Raw genomic sequence first — 24650 nt, forward strand, 5'->3', positions numbered from 1 at the left:
ATTGGATTAATTGGGAGTCATATACATTTACTCTGATTAAAGGTTACATTAAATTAGCGAAAAGTATATTATTACGAGGATTTTTTATTTAGTTCATAATGATAAAAAGTTTAAAATTATTTAGTATACATTTCATTCAATCATATGTTGCCATTTTCATTGGTCTTTCCAAACGATAATATTCCGAAGCATTGCTAAAGGTTTTGATTTGCATTTAGGAGGGTGAAATCTTGGATTAGAAGACCGTTGTTGCAGCACGTTACCGTACCGCTTATTATCATATTATCCCTAAGAAGGTAACAAGTAGTTGCGTGGCTTACATATAATCAGCTTTGAGTATGTGAACTCAACCAAACTGTTATAAAGAACCGATGCTTGATAATCCAACAACATTGAAGATAATTTTGGAACTCTTAGGCATAGAATACCAACTGATAAAAAAAAAACATGATTTAATAACTTCGTTATAAAACCAGAAAACGCGTTAACCACGGTTACACCGACACTATAACACTCTTCATAGGCCTTATCTTGGTTTTCAAGAAGATTACAGCATATCCTTGTATTTTAAATATATATAAAAAAAAACATATTTCCATAGATGAATTTGATTTTGATATTTGTATGGGAGCTATATTCAACAAATGGGCAGCTTCATGAGAAGAAAATAGCTTGCGCAAAATTTTAAATTGTTGTAGTTGTTTATAGTAATTTAAAATATTCATCTCGGGCAAAACAATTGGAACATTTTCGCGCTATTATTTTTTGCTACCAGCAAAAAAATGGATATTTCATTGTTGAAAATTTTTTTCTCGTGGAATCTCATACAATTTATCAATCGCTCAAAATAAAAGCTGGTGTCAATTGACATGACAGGTGATAAATCGTGGATTTACGCGTATGGCCCGAAAGTATAACAGCGTTAGAATATTTTTAAGATGAGCTGAGTCAAACAAAAATGGTTCGCGCACGAGCAATTCGAAGTAAGTGGATGCCTTTTTGTTTTAGAAATATTGATGATGTCGCAACTATACCAACCACTACAGCAGTACAGGACAATAAATTCTGAGTATTATACAATCATTTACTTGCCTTTAAAGAAATCAGAAAAACTATGCGCCGAAGACGGATCACTCTTCACCATGACAAAGCGAGCTCATATACATCGCCTGAACCAACTGCATTGAGCACTTAAAATATCGATTTCATGAGTAAAGCACTGACCTGACTTGGCATTGAACGACTTATTTTTATTCCCGCACGAATAAATTAAACTAAGAGGTCAACGTTTTGCCACATCTGAAAAGGAAGTTGATGCGTTCAAAAGGCATGCTTTGGAGATAACTCAATCAAAGTGACAAAAATCTTTCGACAATTGATTCAAACGCATGCAAAACTGTATAGAGTTTATTGGAAAACATTTTTTAAAACACGAAGGTGATATTTGATGATTAAATTTTGTCTTTGTTCTCTAATTCCGAAATATAAAAGGCAACCTACATTTATATAGAAACTTTATAGTGTCTTTGACGTTTCCTGGATGTTATGAAATTCAAAAGTATAAAATAGTTGATGACAGTAGTGTTCAAAAATAATATTCATATTCAGATGGTAACTCCAGAAAAAAATTTCTCACGAACGTGAAAAAGTTTTCAAATATTGTTCTTTTTTCTCCCTTCTTCAACCCTCATTACTTAATTTCCATTAATTTTATTCTCTTAAATTCCCATAAACCCTAAAAACCTGTTAACATTCCTACCAGTTTTCATTATTATCTCAAAAGTTGTGCGCAACGTAAAAATCTCACAACCACTTATCGTATTGGTATCTATACTAGACAGCTCTAAGTGTGTATCTAGACATTATAACCCTCCTTCTTAAGATTTCCTTTATTTTCCGTCTTCACATACATATGATGGCTTTCATTTCCTATTAATCAAGTCTTTTGATAATTTTAATTAAGACAACAACACGGGCAACAAGATAATTGACTGAGCGAAAAGAAACAACAAAAACAATAAGTTGCTGCAGCATCGACAGCAACCGCCGCCGCAATTGCAGGGAGTTGAAGCAATCGTATTTGCCTAATTATCATCCTCAGAAAAAAAGAAGCGCAGCACAAACAATGCGGAATTAAGTGAAGAAGGCTTGGGTAAACCGCTTGCATAGAATGGAGAAGTTGGGCGAAGTACGATGCAAAGATAATGAGACAGAATAACAAGCAGAGAAAAAGTTTGAAATTAGTCAAGTTGGAGAATTGCGCGGCACTTAGGCTTATGTCGTTGCATAGGAAATTGTGCGCGTTGCCGCTTATAATTTCTTGAGTCACAATTAATATTTTTATTTGAACGTACTTATTTTCTATTTATTAATTTTTCTGATTCTCTTTTCTGCTTCTTTTTGATTCAACTTTCTTATTCTAAATTATTTGTAACCCAAAGTTCTAGAAATAAACATTTTACAGTAATTTTTCTTTGGGACTTTCATATGTACTTCATACTTTCACAATTAAGCGCAACAACAACAACATCTTCGCTTGTTGGTTTCCTTTTCGCTTTGTTTGTACAACAATTAATTTTGTTTTTCCTTTTCATTTTTACCTTTTCCCTTTTTCTCAATTTTTCTTTTACTATAAAGCCAAAAAAAAAAACTTTTTTAAAAGCATGCTTTGAAATTAAGAGCACAAAAAATCATAAAAACAAAAATAATTACGAAGAATTGTAGGCAAATGCGGCGATTGTATGGAATTAAGTATAATAATGTAAACATAAGTACAATAGCAAAGGGTTAAATAATGATTGCCAAAGGCAAACGAGTTCAGCAAGTTGTTTGTGTTGAGTGTTGTGTGCTTTCCACCCTCTCGTACATAGCCGCTCGTTTAAGCAAGTTTATTAAACCTCAGAAGTAAAGAAGTTTATTACGAGTTTTTTTATTACAATTTTAATTGCCCCAATTAACTTTGCAATAAAAAAATTTATTATTTATGTAATGACTGTTTTGTAAAAAGTTCGAATATTCCGTTTCTTGCCCGCATTCAGAAGTTCCACTCCACCGCTTGCTTCTTACTTATTCATATTTTTTTAGAAATGTATTCGAAATTTATTACTTTCGTGCATTAAAATTGTTAATGAACAAATTAAAGATAAACCTATCTACTTGACATTTGCACAAAACAACTGCTATTCGAATTCGAAATTTGTGTATATATAACAAGTTTCCATAATGACTTGATACTAGTCTGGTATTGATAAAGTAAAAACAGTTAACATTTCCGTTTACCCTTCCAGAAAATACTTTTGAAAGGCTTCAGTTAATTTTACTCAAGTACACTCAAGCCTTTTGAAAAGCATCGGTAATAAAACTAGCAGAAATTGTGGAGGAGCTAAAACAAAGTAAACAGGACTTTTTGAATCTAGCGCCCCCTGGTGGTGCCATCTACTTCTGTACTATAATGCAAAAATATTCGGGATCATTTTACAGTGGGATATTTGGTTATATGTAGTACTAGATTCCAGCATAGGAAAATCCATCAAGCTACCTGGCTGTCTCCGCATCGAAAAGCCACCAAACAAATCGATCATGATGTGAAAAATCCCTCCATTGTTTTAGACGTGCGTACTCTCCGAGGTCCTAATATTGGCTAGGACCACTAACTTGTTGCAAAAAAGATACGCACCCGCCTCTGTGCAGCAAAATACGTACGTCAACGAACACAAGAAAAGTTCGACGTCTAGAAGCTGCCATCTACTCGACTTACATACCTGCTCTCTGAGAGCAATCGACAGCAACTCAGTGTAAGGGAACCGTGTGACGGCACGAATGACTGGTACGATACCGAGAGTTGAAGAGGGAAGCGAGACGCATTTGCAGACAAAAAAAGGAGAGGCCGAAATGTGTGAGTACGAAGAGACTGACAAGCTGACCGACAGGGGTAATGCTCGAAAATTGTACGTTAAGATGCGGCGACTAACAGAAGGCTTCAAGACCGGAGCATACTCTTGTAGCAGCCCCATTGGTGATCTAGTGACTGATGCCCAGAGCATACTAAAATTATGGAGAGAATACTTCTTCAACCTGCTACACCTGGAGATGGTGAACCCGATTCCCCAATCGATGACAATGGAGCGGCCGTTCTAGTAACTGAGTTTGGTAGTGAACGAGGGCAAGACGAAGTATTTCCTGTCATCAAACAAACAGTCGTCGCACTCGCTGCTTGGCTCCCACTGCACTCTGAACAGTCATAACTTCGAAGTCGTTGATAATTTCGTCTACCAGCATTAACACCACCAACAATGTCAGCCTCGAAATGCTGTGCAGAATATCGCTTACTAACAGGTGCTACTTTGGACTGAGTAAGCAATTGAGAAATAAAGTCTTCTCGAAGTACAAAGACTAAACTCTATAAGTCACTCATTATTCCCGTCCTGCTACTAGTGTTGAATATTTACTCACTTAGGTAAAACGGAGAGCTGGCGCAAATGGTAACCAATGTGAAATTGAAAGAAGATGTTGCCATGTGTTTGGTTGAATTGGGTAGAAAATCATCTACTCGTACTATGAGCTGTTACCTTACAGTCGAACTCTTAATCCGGCCCTGTGCTTTCAACAAATAGATCGTCTGTAGGAAGCAATAGCTTAGAAGCGATTCGTCTCAAGAGAAGCGGTCAGTTTTGGCCAGTGGGATAGGAATTGTTACACAACGTCCGGCCATACGCATTGATGGCGACTAGCCAGAAGCTCTATGGGCTGTTTTCTGTTGATTTCGTCTCAAGAGAAGCTTATGAAAATCGACTATGTTTGCTTTTTGCTAATTAAGACGAGGGCTTTTGGTTTCAAAGAGAATAAAGTTATAAATTTTACTTCAATATGACAAGAAATTATTGAACAAAATGGTGCATATTTGACTTAAATCGGATCATTCGAACTGTGATATATAAAATTTCCAAATTTATAGAAGATTTATTTGTATATATAAATTATCAGCGTGATGAACTGATCCGCATTAGCCATGCTCCGTCTATCCTTTAGTAAATACGTGAAGTAATTCTTCAGTTTTTGAGCTTTAGACTAGAAATTTCGCACACATCTTTTCCTTATCAAGAAGCTGATCATTTATCAGAACTCGATCTCAAAATCAAGTGCTTGTATGGGAAATTTTTTTATTTGCCAAGGTAACTTCACGAAATTTAGCATAGACATTCGACATAATATGGTAATTGTGAGACATCGCCCCCGAATATATGTTTTCAGATCGAAATATAACTCATATAGTGGCAATTTAAACTGATCGCTCCAAATGAAGGAAAATATGTTTTTATGCCCTTTAATCATATGAAAAATATGCTGGTGGAAGTTTTTTTTTTTTTTTGAAAATTGGGTTACTACATAGATGTAAGCAAAGCGCCAGAAGGAATTTATAATTAAATTCTATATATTTGGAATTTTGACAGCAAGCCTAAGAAACCTACTAAGGGATATCTTTATTGACTAACTTAAAAAAATCTTCAGAAAATCTCAAGCAATAACTTTAGATTTTGAAAGAGAAAATTTCTTTGCTTTGTTGTAGGTCAATGTCAGCAACACTTGGACCATGCCGCAGGAGGGACTCAACGTCTTCTATCGCTTCTTCCGCGATCGAATATCTTGGTTTGAGGCTGATGCTGTTTGCCAATTTCATCACGCCAATCTGGTCACCGGTAAGTAAACACTTAAATAAATAGAAATACAGTTGAACAGTTTCAACTTACACAAAATACAAAAGGGAAAACCGAATAAAAAATCAGCGCTTTCTCTAAAAATCTACAACAAGTCAGAACTTCTTAGCGAAGCACTTAAATACAGTTTGACCCCACTCAAAAAGCCAAGGAGTGCATGTGACCGTCAAACTTAAACGCACTGAACTCAAAAGCAAAGCAGCAGCTGATAAGAAGAGACAAACGAAAAGAAAATCACTTGCAGACGCTGAAACGCACAAACCGCATGAAAAGTGAAAAAACGGCAAATTTTTAAACGAAAAAAAGTGAGAGGAAAATAGAATTGTCAAAAGCAAACATTGGCGAGTCGGCAGGTGGTGACACAAAAATGAAAAGTGCAAATATGCTCGCGGCGAAAGCGCAAAAAAACTGCAAATAAAAACGTGGAAAATTGTCAAAACCAAAATTACAATAACAAAACGAGGGCAATGCAAATACGAAGGACAGGAAATGCGGTGAATAAATGCCCGGCAGCTGGTGGCTGTGTGCTTTGGCAAAATAAATAAACAAGATATGCAAATGCTCGACACAAAATGCGCAAACGGACAGGCACTCTAGGCGCGCACGAATGCAAATTTATACACAAACACACACATACGAACACACAAACACACACATGAATGCACAGGAAAGTATTTGCCAGGACAAGCGCTTGTAACCACTACTCGCAACAGCTCTCCAAGCATATAAGCAAACAATCACACATACATACATATATACATACCAGCACACATACACACACACACTCACGCGCCAACACATGCATGGAAATGACTATCGACACTTGTAAGAGTGGCCGGAAAAAAATGCTCGTTTATATTTAGAATTCATACGCCCTGTTGACCTCCGAGAGTGCGCGTCAGTTGGCCGCAGGCAAAGGAGCGCTTTCCACTTCGCTGAACGCAGCGCCAAAATAATGAGAAAAAAAACGCGCCAACAACAACAACGTGCCACTAATGTATGCACGCGGCATATTTTGGTGAAAAATTGTTCAAAACCCCACTGAACAGGCTGAGGCAGCGTTCCCGCGTTGCTTTAGTCACTTGCCGCTTTCACTCTATTTTTATCAATTTTTGTTTGCAATTTTTATCAGCCCAAAACGCCATCAAGCGCCGACAAAGCGACAAAGCGTTCGACCTATCACTAGCATACGCCCGAATTTTCAATGTGCCCGCCAAACTGCAATAATGCATAGTGACAGCTTCCTAACCGGCAGCGCTTGCCTGTGTCAGCAGCGTTGATGAAGGACACAAAGCGGCGAAAAAAATGTCCATGGAAAACTGGGAGAAAGTTGTGTCGGCGACTTCCGATAATTTGAATATTTCAGCAAAGGTCGCGCAAAGTGATAGCAGTTAAGTGATTTTTGTACCTTTGTTGCTGTTTGTTTTTGTATTAAGCTAGAGGATGTTGCCATAGCACCACGAGACTTGCGGTAAAATTCATTTCTCCAGATAATGGTTTCTTTTAATCTGTTTGTCTGAGTTTATTTTAGAACCTTCATAGCTCTAAAATAAATCAATTTCAATTAAACAACAGAGAAAATAATAAAACGTGTTCCGTGTTCTTTCCTTTTTTTTAGTATCACTAAAAATAATCCAAAGGCGATAGTTCGTATGTCCCTGGTCACCAACGAAATATCTTATTTCTTCATATGCTTCGATCAGTTCTTCACTAATAACTTCGTTTCAATCAAATGAAGATTTCATTATGATCCTTTCTTCGTCCACGGAAGTACTGAAATGGATCAGTTACGACATTTATCTCTTTTTCATTAATCACCATGTTGAATTTTCCTGAGCTAACAGAACAGTGTCGGCTATAATCGCGTAAGCGGTGTCTACGCCAATTAAGAACAGAACAGTGTATCATATACAAAAGTAAATACCTTGTTTTCCAAAGGATGCGATCGGCTCATGCAAGTGTCGTTATAAAGATAAGATTTAGGAAAAATAAGATTTGCTGAGAACGCATTAAAAATGTATGTTAGGCAGGAATTATGTTCAATAGTGCACATCGAAAATAACGCGCCAGAAGTTTAATTAACTTGGTTGAGATCCTGGGGATTCACCTATAAACTAGACTTGGCACCAAGTCACACAGGAGCAATATTTTAATGAAGAAATTTCAACGTTATTATATGAGGAATAATTCATTCCTTCGGAACTGTTCCCTCCTTTACATTTCTTTTCCCTTTTTGTTGTGATATTAAAGTTGTGACAGTGGCACTGACGCTTTGTAGACGGCAAAGAAGAGATAATAGTAAACGACAATAAGCTGAAAGTGGCATGAAGGACTCGGCGACAAATTAACTTTGAGAAAAAAATATAAATGATGAAGGTGGGATTGAAAAGCTTGTAACCAACGGGTCTAAAGCCATGTGCGAGTGGACACTACTTTGGTTTATAGTCAAACACCGCGGACATATCATCCAAGCAAGGCTTTGAGTATTTAGATTTTATGTATTTATGTTAAGCATAACAGTACTATATATAAGTACATTGCCGGACGAAAGCATGCCCGACGAATGGAATTTAAGTGTGTTCTATCCTATCCACAAAAAGGGAGACCGCACAATCTGCGCCAGTACCACATATAAGGTTCTATCGAACATATTGCGTGAAAGATTAAAGCCCACCGTCAACAAACTGATTGAACCTTATAAGTGTGGGATTAGGACTGGAAAATTAACAGCCGATCAGATATTCACCATGTGCCAAATCTTGGAAAAGACCCGTGAAAGAAGAATCGACACACACCACCTCTTCGTCGATTTCAAAGCTGCTTTCGACAGCACGAAAACTGTGAAAACTGACATTTATTACCAATTGACCAAAAGCTCTTCAGGACCTGGAAGGACCTTTCCAAAACGTTCGATACCAAATGAGGTTTCAGACAAAGTGACTACTTATCATGTAACTTCTTCAATCTACTGCTGGAGAAAATTATTCGAGCCGCAGAGTTGAGTTCTTTTATAAGAATGTACAGCAGCTGGCGTGCGGTTATATTGATATCATTGGCCTCAACAAACGCGTCGTTAGCTTTGCTTTATCCAAGGCCAAGATGAAATATCTCCAGTCATCAAACAAACAGTCGTCGCATTCGCGACTACAAAGGCTCCCACGTCACTGTTGACAGTCGTAAATCGCAGTCGTAGACGATATCATCTATCTTGGAACCAGCATTAATACCAACAGCAGCGTCAGCTTGGAAATCCAACGCAGAATAATTCTTGTCAACAAGTGTTACATCGGACTGAGTAGGCAATTGAGAAGTAAAGTTCTCTCTCGACGAACCAAAACCAAAGTCTATAAGTCACTCATACATATACGTAATTTCCGTCCTGCTGTATGGTGCAGTGGCTTGGACGATGACAACAGCTGGATTCTGGGGAAGATTTATGGTCGTTTACGCATTGGCAACGGAAAATGCAGCAGTCGATGGAACGATGAGCTGTATAAGATATACGACGACATTGACATAGTTCAGCAAATTAACATTATTCTAAACGACAATCTATTCTATCGAACACGATATCGCTTAAAACGTTATTTTCTTGGGCAGAACTCGTGACAGTTTTAATTTAAAACTAAAGAAATAAAATAGTTAAAATAACTGTAAGCTATTAAATTGGAAGGAAGAAGGAATGTTAGCTAATAACGATATGCTAAGAACTATTATCTAAAGCTAAAACTTAGAATCCCCTTACTCTGTCATTTTCTTCAATTGTTTCCCTCTTTATGGCATTTTCGCGTATTTGTTCCACAGAAAGTACTATGTTTCCTCCCTTCAAAAACTGTTTACTTATTCGAAATGACGTACAAACACTTTTTTAGCAAAATAATATATCATTGCCATACAAAACTTTAAAGTATTAAGTTGGCACTTTCGTACATATTTAACTCCTTTGTATAATAAACCATTTCTCAAGCTTAACTAAAAAAAAATTTAAATTTTACTTACAGTCGACAACAGCTTCCAATTTGATGCAACCAGAGATCTACTCCGTGAGCTTGATGTGAATGACATTGTTTGGATTGGTTTAATGAGACCGCAAAGTTCGGACCGTTTTATGTGGTCGTAAGTACTGAAAATATATATACAAAACAAATGTGCTATAAAATAAATTATTTATTGAAATGAATTTGTACAAAAAAGATTGTGTCTTATAAAACAAATTTACTATAATTGTCAACTTTTTGTCCGTCGATATGTCAACCAGCAAACCTAAAACCCAATTGTTTATAATCTCTCAAAAATTGTTTTCCCGCCCGCTCTAAGTATGACCGATTTTGACCTTCAACCGTAATGAGAAGGTCGTCCGCATACGCACAACATTTACAGAGGGGTTCGAGCTGCCCAAACAGACAGTGCATCATAAGATAGACCACAGACGGGTGCCTGTGAGATTTCCATGCTCAAATTCATGCCATCTATAGAGGCTTTTTTGCTCGAAAAGTAGCTTCGCCAAAGAAGCTTGGAAGGTACTGATGTCCCGATATGAATGAGTATGGCTCTTGAGCCTATCAGGGATTTCTGGAGAAGAACAACCATAGAAATGTCTTATTCGCTTTGAAAATATCGGGCCCATACTCGCTTATCATAAATAGCCTCTTTGTATTCCAGTGTGAACTTACACAAGCTTTTCCACATCTCTCCGTTCAAATTATTAAAACCTTAGGATCGTTTATATCTAACCCGGCCAAAGAATTGCCTAGGACAATTCATGACAATGCCGTTTCAAACAAAGAGTTTATCATACGGGGACTTGAGTCTGATCGCTCAATTTTGTATTGCAGCTACATACCGATCCGATATCGCCGGTTCCGAGCTGCTTCTTGTACAGAAAAGTATAAAATTTCATTGCGATATCTAAAAACACTTCGCCTACATGCTGACAGACAGACCCACGGTAACACGGACTTGGCGAAATCGACTCTTTAGGTTGAAAAAATTCTCCATAAACTGGCTTAAATTTAATTTAATCATTAATCACAATTTAAAGTTGCCATTTATCAGCTTCAATTGCATTTTCAATTTTCATTTCCAACCAATCAATTCAGTTTAATTGATGTTTTTAATTATTTTCGCTTGCAACCTTTGGGTTACCTACTTTCCAAGTTCCATTTATCAACTGCATTTAAAGCAAATAGACAGCAGACACCAAAAATAGAAATAAAGCAAGCCAAACAAGCCAAGCACTCAGGCAAGTGCCGCCGCCATTCATCTTCTAACGGCGAATGAAGCGCTAACCCAAATACACAAACACGTGCCAACCATCGTTTAAAAGCGCATTGAAATCACACAAATGCATTCGGCACGGTGCACGTGTGTGTTTGTGTGCGTTACGTGTTTACCAGGTCATGCCCCAGCCATTAAGGCTTACGAGTGAAATACGCTGAAACGCCTAAAAGCATTGCAGCTTCTAAGCGCCGCCATTGCAATGAGATTTCATACAATACGCTGTCCGCCTAAAAGTAGACCGCAATTTATGTGTTTTCTAATAGCAACGCGCATACTTGCCGCACATACTTTCATGTAGCGGTGTAGCACCTAGTTACAACGGTTTATTTGCAGTTTTTGCTGATGAACTTTACATCTTTCTCGCCTTTCCCTCACCTACACCCACCGCGTTTAAATATACGTTCTCTTTACATTTAGCAATTCCCGTCCACTGGTCACCGACACTGGCTACTGGGCTGAATCGCTGCCACTAATGGATGCACCACTATGCGCCGTTATCGATCCCATACGCGATTATCGCTGGCATGCGTTGCGTTGCGGCGGACCCGAGACCGCATCGTTCCTCTGCGAAATGCCGGGTAAGTAAATGTTATGCCGTGTTGAGTGATGATTTTTGGTGTTTTTTGTGGCGTTGTAAACTTAAAATCGAGGACATAATGTTGAGTTTGCGTTAGTGAACTACTGGTATGCTGCAGTCTTTGATTTCTGAGTAATTAATGTTTACAGTGAAAATATAAATCTCTCTTAATTTATTATATGCTTATTTTCTCCATTTCTTCGTTTTTGTTTTATGCGACTTCAGTGCCTTCTTGGGCAGATTCTTGCATACTCAAGGATATGCCGAATCTCACCATGCAGTATATGGCCGACACTGCAAGCATTGAGCTGATACGTAACTGCGCCGAGGAAGGTCTGCTGAAGCAGTCATGCAAGGGGAAACAGGTAAGTGAGATGAGAGCTGCGTTGGAAGTATTTAAATAACCATAATACTCAAAAATTTTCTTAAAATTTGGTATTTGCTTCTGAAATAAAGACAGTTAGGACAGCTTTTCAGTCCCACGACTAGAACTGCGTTGACGGAAGCGTAATATTTCTTGGAAGAAATGAAATTATACTTGTTGATGTCTATATAAATTGGACGTAACCTTTCTTGAGACCCTTCGGATCTAATTTCTAAATATAAATTTGTCCTAATTTTTCCTGAGACCTCTGAAAACACATTTCCAAAAGAATGAATACCCGGCAAGCTGAAAAAGACAAGAAAATACTACAACTTTTGCATCCGAATTGTTCGAGTTTTAGAAGTTTTCCCGTTCCCAGAGCTCAAATGAGTCTTCGCTAGAAAGATATTGCCAAGACTTTGACCAATTTCAAAGCAATATACTAATAACCCTTCAAAAATAATGTCGAAAAGTTGAAGTTCTATAAAACAACACTGATTTTTCAGCCAATCACCAAGGCCTTAAAACGACTTAGCCAAAACTGGATAAGTCCTTTATAAACCAGCACAATTGGGGAAGGCCCAATTCAGTTCTGCTAACATTCCCGAGAAATCTGGAAGAGAAAAAAAACTATCCTCGATCGTTGCCTAATTGAATCGAACCTTAAGCATCTCATCTTCGAACTTCTCTAAGATCGAACCATCGTGTCGGAGTGGGGTAGCGCGCAGGCAAAACGGAATTTGAGTAGGAGCACCCCACAAGGAAGTGTTCTCTCGCTACTTCTCTGGCTCATGACTATCAATGATTTTTTGCAAAAGCTTGATGAAGTCGGCTCCTGGATAATGGAGCAGGATGTTGTAACTTTCATGATTAAGTACAATTTTCCGAATACCGTGCATGAGTTAACTCAAGGGTACCTTAGTATCGTAGGACACTAGGCCTTAACCGAACTGGTTTTACTCACAAGGAAGTATCCACCATCAACGGGAAGAACGCATCTTCGGCCTTCTGGCACAGTTAAGTGCCTAGGGTTCAACCTGGTAAGAAAGCTTACGTGGAAACCCGATATCAAGGAGCAGACAAGAAAGGCATCGGTACAAAAGTTGTTTTTGTATTTGAAATTTTGTTTGGTTGAAGAAAAAATTGTTCAACGGCCTGTCCACACCACACCAACAAAGGCGCTGAATGTCTTGTTTTATGTAGCACCAGTGGATATAGCCCCGAAATTTATGACTGCGAATGCTGCCCTTTGAATCAAAGAGTATGGATACTTAGTTGACTGTGAAGTGGTCACTTTGGAATTCTCGCACACTTTGATTTCGTTTGAAAAGCCTGTCAAACGCCTAAATATGTTTTAAACCAATTTAAATACCAATTTTTAGACTCAGCTTGCGAATCTAAGGAATTTATACACTTTCTAACAACAACAATTATTTACAAGTTTCTGGGAGAGTTTTTGAAAGAGCTCGGTATTGCTACCCTGAACCCACTCGTGACAAGGTTGTCTTTTTCAGCCGCAGAACTTACACAAACTAATAATACCCTTACCAAAAATTTCTTTTCGCGAGAGCAATGCTAACCGCAACATTTCTCTTGCTTTTACCTTCTTCCACAGGACCGCGATCGTGCACTACGCGAACTGATCTGTCCACGAGAGCGTCTCGAAGCGCAACGCATCAATGACATAACCAATTCTCACTTCAAATCGCTGCAAATAATCAACAGTATACGCACAGACAACAACGAGAATAATGATATTGAACTCCTACCGCTTGGAGAAACATCTTACGGCTCTGCCAGCAGCAGCGACATCTCTGAACAAGTGCCAACGGAAAAGAATACCGTACAGCGTCTGATCGAACAATTCAATGTTGACGATCTGATGCAGGCCGATGAGGCGGCAGTGCCAATGAACATTTATCACATACCCGGTGAGATACCCAAACCAGTGAAGAAAGCCGCAAAGAAAGTGATCATAACAAATGGTGGGGATTATCAAAAGAAGATTCGTGCACAGAAGTATGATGAGAGCAGCATTCAGTTGCCACCACCAACACCAAAACCAAAGAAGCAACAACAGTTGTTGGCACTGGAAGATATGATGATGGGCGATCAGCCACAACAAAGCGGCGAACCTGAAATGTTGGAGCATATGGGGCCTGAAGATGATGAAGTTTCGAACGAAATAATGGAACCGCTGCCACACAAAAAGAAGGTGTTACCACAGGATTTGCGAACAATGACACCCATAACCGAGAAGTCTTCGGAGGAGATGATAAGCAGAGAAAAACCAGCAAACATGGCTGAGAGAATGCCAACCATTGAAACGACATCAGCGCCAACTACCACTACCTCAAGTAGTACTACATTGGCCCCCATAACAACGACTACAACAACCATTACCACCCCAACAACCTCTACAACAGCAGCACCGTCAACAAGTGCGGCTAGCAGTACTACAGCTCCAGACTTTGCTTCATCCACAACCGCCACAGAAGTGAAAATTTCGACAACAGAAACGACCCAAGAACCTGCCGCAGCTACCACTCTACATGCTTCCAGTGCCACATCTGCCCATACAATCGAGCCCAAGACTCTTACTCACTCTCCCTCCACATCGTCCAGCAGCTCGGTAACAACACATGCGGCACCTAAATCCATTGATATCGAAGATACTGAATCACTTTCGAATATCGGTCATCCCATGCATCCACAACAGCAGCACGCCAATGGTAAACTCGACGAGTTACCACACCCCCATGTGAAGGAGTTGGCCGACAATTCGCATTTTATACCGCCAATGTTATTGGTGAAGTCGCATTATGTACCCCCGCTGAAACACAATGAACACGAACATCACGGCGCAAGTTCGATTGCGGGATCCGCTGTTCATGATGGACGTGGAGATATGCACGTGACTTCAGGTGAGTTTGAAACCAGTAGGGAGAAATGTTTGAATTCATATTAGATTAGGTTGGGTTAAATGGTTCACCAAAGATCGGACGAGGACTGCTATATGTAGTCCTTTGTGAAGCCATGGAAGGGAAGAACTCCTGTGTTCCATCTAACACATTGGCAACTACAAATTTGCACAGGCGTTTAATTTCCATTCCCGCCAGTTCGGTGGGATGTCTACAGGTATGCGCTCCCAAGTGTTTCAGGTCTTGATCTCCCAAATGAGGGACAGTCTTGAAGGAAGTGTTATCTCATCTTCTTCCATACAGCTTCTACCGATGGCGTCGGGTAAAATTCCCAACCTTACACCTTAAAAACTCCAACCTTAAGCCCCTCAACTAGGGAGAAGCTAACCTTACTGAGGGCAAAGATATCACAAGATCTCTGGCGATCTATCTTCAGCCAGAAACCTTTTGCGACAGCGCATGCCATGTACCGATGCCCGCGCTGGGCCAGGTTTCGCCGAAGCCCTGCTATCTAGTAGTAAAACACAACAGGATATGCAAGCACCGACCCGCTCCCTTTCTACCAATAGTGGTTTTAAGGTGACTTTCCTTGCTAGCTCATCAGCTTTGCAATTTTCAGCGATTCCGCTATGGGCTGGTAGCTATAATAGTCTTAATACAAAGACGAGGCTATTGATAGTGATGTTATGCACTCTTTGACCAACCCATAGTTAATGAGTTCAAGGCTAGTATCGCCGCGCTGTTATATGAGTGAATGGTCACTTCTCTGAAGGAGGCCGCACTCCGGAGCAGTAGATCTACTGCTATCTCAATGGCTGCAACCTCGGCTTAAAAAAATTGTAATTATCGGGAAGTCTGAAGCTGGGGTTGATAGAGAGCATCTGAGAGTAAACGCCTCCACCAACCTTCCCTCCCAAAGTTTTGACCCATCCGAAGCTAACAGCCCCTTTCCTCCATCGGCGTCTTCCCATTCACGACTCCCTCGCCGGTATATGGGCAGAGAAGGAATTCATATTGCTAGTCTCTGTCTTTTAGGTCGACATTTTAAAGATAATATGGCCTGATCAAGCTTCCAAGCTAAAATATGTCTCTCTGAGATATTATTGGCCAGCTATCTCTTCATAATCTCGGATTAGGAAACCACCATCTGTGTAGGAAATCAGTTAGTCCTTATTTTTTTCATTTTGTCTTAACCTATTAATGGTTTCTAACATTGAAAACGAACATCTCGCTCGTATAAAAGCATAATCTTTTGTAATAGAATTTGGTCTTCTGGGTGCCTATTTACAGCATAATCGCTAGAAACTGCATAGGCGGTGAGCTCGCAAGACAAACATAGTGTTGTTTCTCCTATATCAGATTGGGAACGAGTTGTGTATAAGTTTTTCCCTTCGTTCGAGTGCTGGGCCTTTGGGGTCAAATTAAATTCATTACATCCAACTGAATTAATTTAACCATCATCCTTTTGTGTTCATCTGTTATACTCAAGGTAAACCAATTGAGGGTTCAGTTCACTCCAGCAGCACAAGCAACTACACGCCCACAGCAACAACACACAGTCACACAATGGCCGAGAAAAGTGCTGAAACTGACGTTGAGACGATGACTACAATAACGGTGACCGCCACAATGGCAGCAATAAAAGCGGCAACAACAATAACAACAGTAACAGCACCAGCAGCATTAGAGACAACCACCAACATTGATGGATTGACAAGCGAGGCGATCGATAAATCCACAGTACTGGTGCAGCAACAGCAACAACAAGACCAGCAGACGCCAGCTCAGCTAACCGCTAAGATAATTGACAGCACGAGTGCGGCAAAGACAAATCAGCACCAACAGCAACAAAAACAACAACAGCAGCAAGGCAATGACAAGCCGAATAATATGAAGCGACAAGCGCAAGCTGCCAGCGAAGAAGACGAAATTACGGAGAAAATTGAAAATGCCAAAGAAGTTGTTGTAGAGCGAACAACAACCGTAACAAAAGCAGAGGAAACAACAACAACTACAACAGCGCCAATAACAACACTGGCTACCAATGTTAACAAGCAGCATGCAACAGCAACAGCCGAAACAATAACAACTGTCAAAGCATCAGCAACAACAACAACAAATACGAAAGCTGATGACAACGCTTCAAGACATGAAATTGAGAAGCCAGTAAAGCGGGGCCCACAAACAAAAGAAATGTCCGTGCAGACAACTAATGCCGGAACAGAAGATCTGCTAGCAACCACAACAACAACAACTACTACTACTACAACAAGTAAGCCAACAACGGCGCAGACGGATAAGTTGCACACAATACAACACTCAACCGCAACACAAAAGCCACCGCAGCAAGAGCCAACCAAAACAACAACAGCAACAACAATAGCCGAAGTCATACTGCAAAACAATGACAATGCCGAGAATGTACGTCCTTCATCACAATCAATCTTGGCCACAGCTGATGCCGCTACCAACGCTCCAATTGCTTCCTCCGCAGCTTCCGCTTTCGCTTCCGCAGCAACCGTCACACCGTCAACACACACAATTACAATAACAACTGCATGCAGCAGTGATACAGATTTAGACGCGACAACCGCCGACACCTTGGATGCGAGCTCCACAACCGAAGATGCCACCGCCGGCAAGAAGCTGACGCGTGTACATCGCACTTGCCAGCCGCGCTTCGAGAAGACACAGACACACAAGGGCAAGCACACGAAGCATCATGCTGCACACACCATTGAGCCACCGGCACCGACGCGCAACTTCATGAAGGAGGAGACCGAGACGCCGCCCTACAAGCCCAATCGCCATCGCGTGCTGACCAAACCGGAAACTGTCAGCTATTTCAAGAAGATACTAGGTTAAGCGGACTATGTGCGGTGAGTGAGCGAGTGCTGAGAGCGGGATGGTCATATGAGGTAGCACAGGTACGAGGTAAGAAGGTTGAAGGGTTGAGTTCTCTCACATGTGAGGCAAAACAAAAACAAAAGCAAGTCAAATATATTAATATATTTACTTATAAAGCAGCGCTAAGTTTGTAGTTAAGATTTAAAAAAAAAGTCGAACGCGGTCTAAGGCGGATGTAATAGTTGATTGCGAGGAATAGCATAGCTTAGGCTGAGAAAACATAAAGAAAAGTAGAGGCAGATAATAATTGTTGCAAACGTCACGCAGCTTAACAACTCGGATTTAAGTAAAAAAGTAAGCAGCTAAAGCATAACAAAAAAGGGAAAAAATTATAGCATGTCAATTTGGGAGATAAGAAAATGGTTTAGGAGATATAAATTGGTCACAACAGAACTCTTAAAGGTCAAAGGTACGTTCGGTGACCCGAGAGTTGTGCTCGTGTTTAATATTAAGGTCATTAAAATGCATAAATATCAAGGGTGAGCAGGGTATAAGCAGAAGGTTTACATTGATGTATGTAGATTTCGATGAAGGCCAACATAGTTGAATATCATTGCATAGGTTTACACAAACTACTACACATTCACAGAAATACCGAAAAAAACAAAATAAAAAAAAGAAATTTACATACAAATAAGCCAACACCAAAGCCATGGATATGATGTTATACATTTTTAATGTTTTATTATTAATATAGATTTACTATATAAGCCGAGAAAGTTAAAGCGTTTCATAGTTCGTTCTACAGATAACTAACTTTTCATGCCAACGCCATGCCAAGTAATCTGCTGGGTAAGCTATAGATAAGCTTAGCTTGTAGTACGTATATTAATCGGCACTGAGCTTTGAGTCGAAGTTTTCTTTAACAGGAGCTTAGAACTCTGTGAGGTACAAATCATAAGCAGTTCAATGAGCTTCTTTCTTCCATGTAATCTACAAAACCGAGAATAGACGAGTACTTGGCAGGAATTTGTGGGTCACAAACCTTTAACCTACGTTTTTTGATGTTTTTCCCAAATGACCTTAAAACATGAGCGCGTTTTCACTTAGCAACTAGGAAGGGTTAAGTCTACTATAGGGATACCGTAATTTTCTATTTTAATTACTAGAAATCTCAGCGTCTCTTACTCAATAGACAGTTATGACAAAAATTAGTTAAATACAGATCAGTGGATTATGAACTAAGCCTGGCACTATCTTACTTTTTTTGATATTTTGAAACTATTTTTACTAACAGTTCTATGCTTTTTATCCAAATGTATGTACGTAAACTAATAATTGGAAATGTGTTGGTAAAATCGGTATAGATTTTTACCTGTGCTAATTTACTCTCAATTAGCCTTGACCCTATTCCAATCTTAAGTATTGGTTTTCGATTTGCCGACTCTCCCATAATGAACATTCATTTCGTCATTTGACGCCATCATTCGCTAAATCTTGTGAGGCCCCGGTCCTCTTTTCATCGCTACAATATAGAGAACGTCTTTTACGTTGATCGCTAAAATTCAGATTCCAAAGCTAAAAGGTGTTTTGTGTAGATACGTGGTTTTCAAGAAGAAATTAAACACAAATAATTTAGCATTATGGCCACGAATTTAGCTTAATTGTAAAGATAAGGATGTGCCATTACATTCTAAAAATGATTTCGGACAATTTACTACCACAGCTGGCTCAAATAAATTACACCCTTAAGGCGAAAATGTCAATCAATTATTACAGCAACTGGTACCTTATGTCAGTAATATTGCGAAAAGACTTTTTCGACTACCCAATATTATATTCTAAAACATCAATCTTTTCAAGCTTGTCTGCAGAGACAAGCAGCTTCACAAAACTCACGAGCGGCGATCCTATGGTGTTAAATCGCACGATACTGGAGTTCACGCCTCAACAAAAGTTGCCTGTTTCGTTGACTGTAGGCTATGGCGTTCCTCATTGACTGTAACATTATGGCCGGCTTGATTTTTGAGGAGATATGACACTGAAACACACCAAACAGTGATTTGATGGTCGTTTGGTTTCAATTTTGAACGAGTTGAGTTTTGTAAGTCCGCAAACCAAAATGGTTCCACAATGGTCGGACTGATTTGCACTAGGTTAAATGTGATGTGAAACCGATCCATGGTTGTTTGAATTACCGACTCTGATGAGCAATAAGTTAGACCGAATATTGATATACGATGCGTCGCGAGAACCGAACGATTATTTTCGTAATAAATTTGCACGATTGCAAACGTTCTTTCAAAGCACTTAAGTCTGTTTTTTATGAAATTATAAAACGGAGTAAATATATGGTAAATCAAAAGTAACAGCAGTCAAAAAGACAAACTTTGTAAAAAGTATTGCCTAACTGAACATCACATGTCTGAAAAAACTCCCGTTAGTACATTAATAAAAACTTTTCACCATGAGCCAGTAGTTATAAAGAATCGCGACATTAAGCGACATTCGTTAGACATTTTCGTGGCTTTATAAAGTAATATTTAACCTCAAGAAAAACCTCTTGCAATCTTTCTGATTCTAAATTGGATATCACGGTTGAAGTATTTACCGATGATGTTCATAGTTTTAAAATCAACGATTTTTCAGAGGACTAGACTATGGATTGTCGACAAAGATGTCAAGAACTTGACAAGACTTAACAGCCATTAGAAGGGAGAGTGTTTTAAGACGAGAAACCTTTGGTAATTGAGAATCTAGTAAAATCGGACTTACAACATTAGATTTAACAAATTCAGAGACAGAAAACCAGATTATTAGAGATCGTTTTTGGAATCAAAATTGAAATGGGTTCATTATCCCGTTCTCTTAACAGTTGAGTCCACGTAACCGGAACGGACCCGGATTTTTATCCGACCAAGGACTGTCAACTCAGTAGAGCTCTGCCGCTACAACACAAGAGCTAATACTATTGGAACAAGGATCTAGATGATATTTTCAACAAATTTATTAGTTATGAAACTTAGACCTTACGGCGTAAAATGAACTGTTTTTAGAAGAGCTGAAATATAAAAATTTAAGTCGGTTCAAATATATCGGTTCATTCGAAACGAAGAAATAACGGATATTTTTAGACTTTAATGGCATGATGAAACATAAACTCTTGTCTCTAGATCCAACGTTCAATAAGGAGTACAACCTACAAGTTCAATGACCTTTTGCACGATAATGCTCCTGCGCACACTTCGTTGCTTGTTCTTGAATTCTGGGTCATTAACAATACTATAGCGCTGCCCGATGCTTTATATTCGCCAGACAAGCCTCCGTGTGTGTTAAATATAGCATTATTGCTCTTTTTTCGAGTTACCATTGATCAAACCTTCTCAATGGATGTTAATGGGATATGAATTTCAGCATATTCTTCGAACCTCTCTTAATTGTCTTCCTAAAGCAGATATGGAAGGTGTAATGCACATCGTGGATGACATATAGTTTTGTAATGTATGTATGTATATCAGAAGGATTTTGTGGTTTTGAGTCTTACCCATTACAAAACATTATTAATACCATTGTAGGAAACATTACGCCAATAATTACATACATATTTGATAATTATAAAAGTCAAGCTTTGCATATGACAACTGTGACCACAAAGCACATATAATATTTAAAATATTTAAGGTATTAATAAATTACACAAGCAGATTACTTGGCGTAATTGGCATTGGCAAACAATCTAGCTATACACAAATATTATATAACAGTATGTTTACTGAGCATTTCTAATTGCAATTAAATATTTTACAGTTGGAAATAATGAAATTTTAATTTTCGAATAACAACAAAAGCAAGTAATGAATGTTTGAATATTAATACACAAAAAAAACAAACAAACAACAACAACAAAAGTATTAAATAATCAAATAAAAAAGTTAGCAAACAAAGTTTTGCGCAAAACTAAAAGCGCACAAATAAACAAAAAACAACAAAAATTACAAGAAAAACGAAAACACACACACAGACACGCATAAAAACATGCATATGAGACGGAAAAGAGGAAAAACCAAAACAGAAACAAATTTTATTACTCATTATGTACAATTAAAACCAAAAATTAATATTAAGTCGTTTTTAAATTGATTAAACCAAACAAAACAACAAGAAAAACAGTGCGTTTATGCGTGCATTTAAATGGTTTTTGTGTTTAGCGGTAAAAAAAAACAAAAACAAAAAAAAAACAATAAAAAAGCGGGCGAACACACAGACACACAAAAACGCATTTGAACCATTTCGAGTCTGGTAATAATTACAACAACAAAACAATATTTTTAAAAAATAAAAATTAATTAATTAATAATAAATGATTATGAACAGTTATTAAGCCAACATTGTGTAAGCGAGTCGCATATGTACGAGTTTGTGAGTGTGCTTGAGAGCACTTATTCAGTGTGTGTGTATGTGTAGGTAAGCAAAAAATTTAAAAGCGAGCATAATAGAAAGCTTAATAGGTTGCTAAAAGCTGGAGGGCGCTGTAGAAGCACCAAGCAAAACACATACACACATACTTAAAAAGCACACGATGTGCAAGTGTGCATAATAATGTGGAGACAGGGAGGTGGGTGCATTTGCAACAGAGTATTTCCAACATATTTAATTATTTGTCTGCGCCGCAATTATTGTTGAGGCGGAATTAAAGCGATTGCCGTCAACAATAATTAAAATTAAAAAACAGAAAAAGTAACAAAAACAAAATAATGAAAGTTTTCACTAATGAATATTTGTTGTGTAAACAAAAAAACAAAACAAAAACAACCAGACCCATGATAATGAAAAACAATAGTATTTGTGAGTTGGTATTACAAATAATGAACAAAAAGAATTATACAGTATAATTAAACGGAATTTAATAAAAATTAAAGAAAGAATAAAATTTAAAAAAATCTAGAAAATCGTTTTATTTACTAAAGTTGACCGATAAATAAGCTGACGAAGGTGTAAATCAGATTTGCTGTGAGTGCTATTAAAATAGTAAGTATTTCAATGAGTATTATATCAATGAGTATCATAAAATCTAGTGGAATGCATTTTTTAATAACTATACATATATACTACCTGCTGTGGGCAAAAAATAGTAGGACTTCTAATTTAAATTTTAATTTAAAATTTAATTTAAAACCCTTTTTTTTCAAAGTTGGTATAACTTTCAGTGACATTTACGCCAAATGTCACATCAAAATAATCATTTGTGTTTAGTATACGCTTGTCTTTCTGAGGTACATTAGGCGATTTTTATGATGACTCAAATTATTCAATAAAGAAGTTTCTTTAAATTGTGAGTGTGGAAACAAATTTCTGGTATCGAAATCTTCAGTGATAATTGTTTGTCGCGAGCAAGTGTTTTTTATTAGCAAAAATTATTCAAAGAGGGTCGAGAACGCGTTAATGAGGAACCACGTCCAGGATGGCCATCAACTGATGATTAACATTTCCATAAAATAAAAGAATTGGGGCTTAAGAATGGACGACTAATAGTCACAGATCTTACTGGCATCAGTGGAATATCGGAAGGATCAGTGAAAACTATTTTCAAAGAACATTTAGGCCTAAAAAAGAGTAAAAGCTCGATTAGTTCCAAAATCGCTCAATTTTTTCTTTTTAGAAAAAAAGCGTGGCATTAACGTCTATGCAACAATGCTTTCCGACTATCAGGATGTCAAGAAATGTATTATTACTAGCGATGACCCTTGAAGCTATACTTGCGACCCGTAAAAACGATCATTGGCAGAATATCGTGGCAAAGGTGAACCGAAGACGAAAAAACCACGTCAAAGCAGTCAAAACTCAAACAGTTTTCTTCGATAATCGAAGTATGGTGCAGTCTGAATTCCATTTGCCCAGCTAAACTGTCAACAAACAATACTTTTTGATTGTTATTCGATGTTTGCGTGAAGCTATTCGTCAAAGGAGAACGGAATTATGGGCCGACAACTCTTCGTTTTTGAATCATGATGACACACCATCGCATACTGCATTGATTCTTGGCGGATTTTTCGCCAAATTTTCAACCAATATCGAGCCGCATCCACTGTTTTCGCCTTATTTAGCTTCGTGTCTCTTCTGACTATTCAGCAAACTCAAACTCTCCGGAGAAACCGTTTTGAGTCAGTTAAAGACCTTAAAAGTGAATAACAACGCACATTGAAGGCTATTCCGGAAATGTCCTTTAACATCTATTTCGGGGATTGGAAAAAACGTTGGCACAACTGTATTGAGGCCAAATGGGATTTCTTTGAGGGTGACGACATAGATTTTGAAAAATAAACAAAGAATTTTAAAATTATGAACAAAGTCTTACTATTCTTTCGAAATTTAATATATATATGCATACATATATTCCAAATTTTAAGTTACATTTTTCATCCAATAAACAATTTTTCCAAAGAAATCCTTGATTTTGATGGATCAGTTTGCTCTGCAGATACATATATGCTATAGTAGCTCTATGTCGACGACTGCAACTAATAAGTAACTTTTTTGCGCGTGAAGGACGTATGCAAAATTGCAGATCGATATCTCAAAAATTGAGCAAGTTCCGCAGACGAACGGTGAGACAGAGGGAAATGGCTAAATCTAGTCAACCCGTCACTCTAGTTATTTAAGCGTGTATTTTAAAGAATCTCCAACTGTTTCTTCACGATTTTACGAATTTCGAAGTCAATTTAATATTGCTACCTCTACCACTGCTGCTACAAGGTATAAAATAACTTTCTTATACCCAAACATTTATTCACAATAATCCAACACGTTCCTTTTATATTTTTAGAGTCTCAGCTCTTTTATAAAGCTTTACTTTACGCTCAACCGATATTATTTTGCGAACTTTTTTGATGTTGTTATCGGTAACATCCTCTTTAAGGCTTCCACTGCCTACACCGTCCTAGTTACTC

The 24650-nt window shown here is 38.2% G+C and overlaps 1 protein-coding gene and 1 long non-coding RNA gene across 6 annotated transcripts in view; one reads left to right on the forward strand and one right to left on the reverse strand.

Moving 5' to 3' along the window:
• Positions 1–20686, forward strand: part of LOC120775080 (mucin-5AC) — a 134907-nt gene extending 114221 nt beyond the window's left edge. For all 5 annotated transcript variants that reach the window (XM_040105076.1, XM_040105075.1, XM_040105074.1 and 2 more), the window contains exons 3-8: positions 5567–5696; positions 9716–9830; positions 11412–11572; positions 11797–11936; positions 13551–14859; positions 16346–20686. In XM_040105076.1, coding sequence (XP_039961010.1) covers positions 5567–5696; positions 9716–9830; positions 11412–11572; positions 11797–11936; positions 13551–14859; positions 16346–17721 — 3231 coding nt within the window. In that variant the 3' untranslated portion in view covers positions 17722–20686. The remainder of the gene's footprint in view (positions 1–5566; positions 5697–9715; positions 9831–11411; positions 11573–11796; positions 11937–13550; positions 14860–16345) is intronic.
• LOC120775084 overlaps positions 1–24650 on the reverse strand; it is a 186141-nt gene that overhangs the window by 147793 nt on the left and 13698 nt on the right. The window contains exon 2 of the long non-coding RNA XR_005705290.1: positions 9714–9837. This is a non-coding gene — a long non-coding RNA (uncharacterized LOC120775084). The remainder of the gene's footprint in view (positions 1–9713; positions 9838–24650) is intronic.

This window comes from Bactrocera tryoni, chromosome 4 (assembly GCF_016617805.1).
Source record: "Bactrocera tryoni isolate S06 chromosome 4, CSIRO_BtryS06_freeze2, whole genome shotgun sequence".
In the NCBI taxonomy this organism is placed as follows: domain Eukaryota; kingdom Metazoa; phylum Arthropoda; class Insecta; order Diptera; family Tephritidae; genus Bactrocera; species Bactrocera tryoni.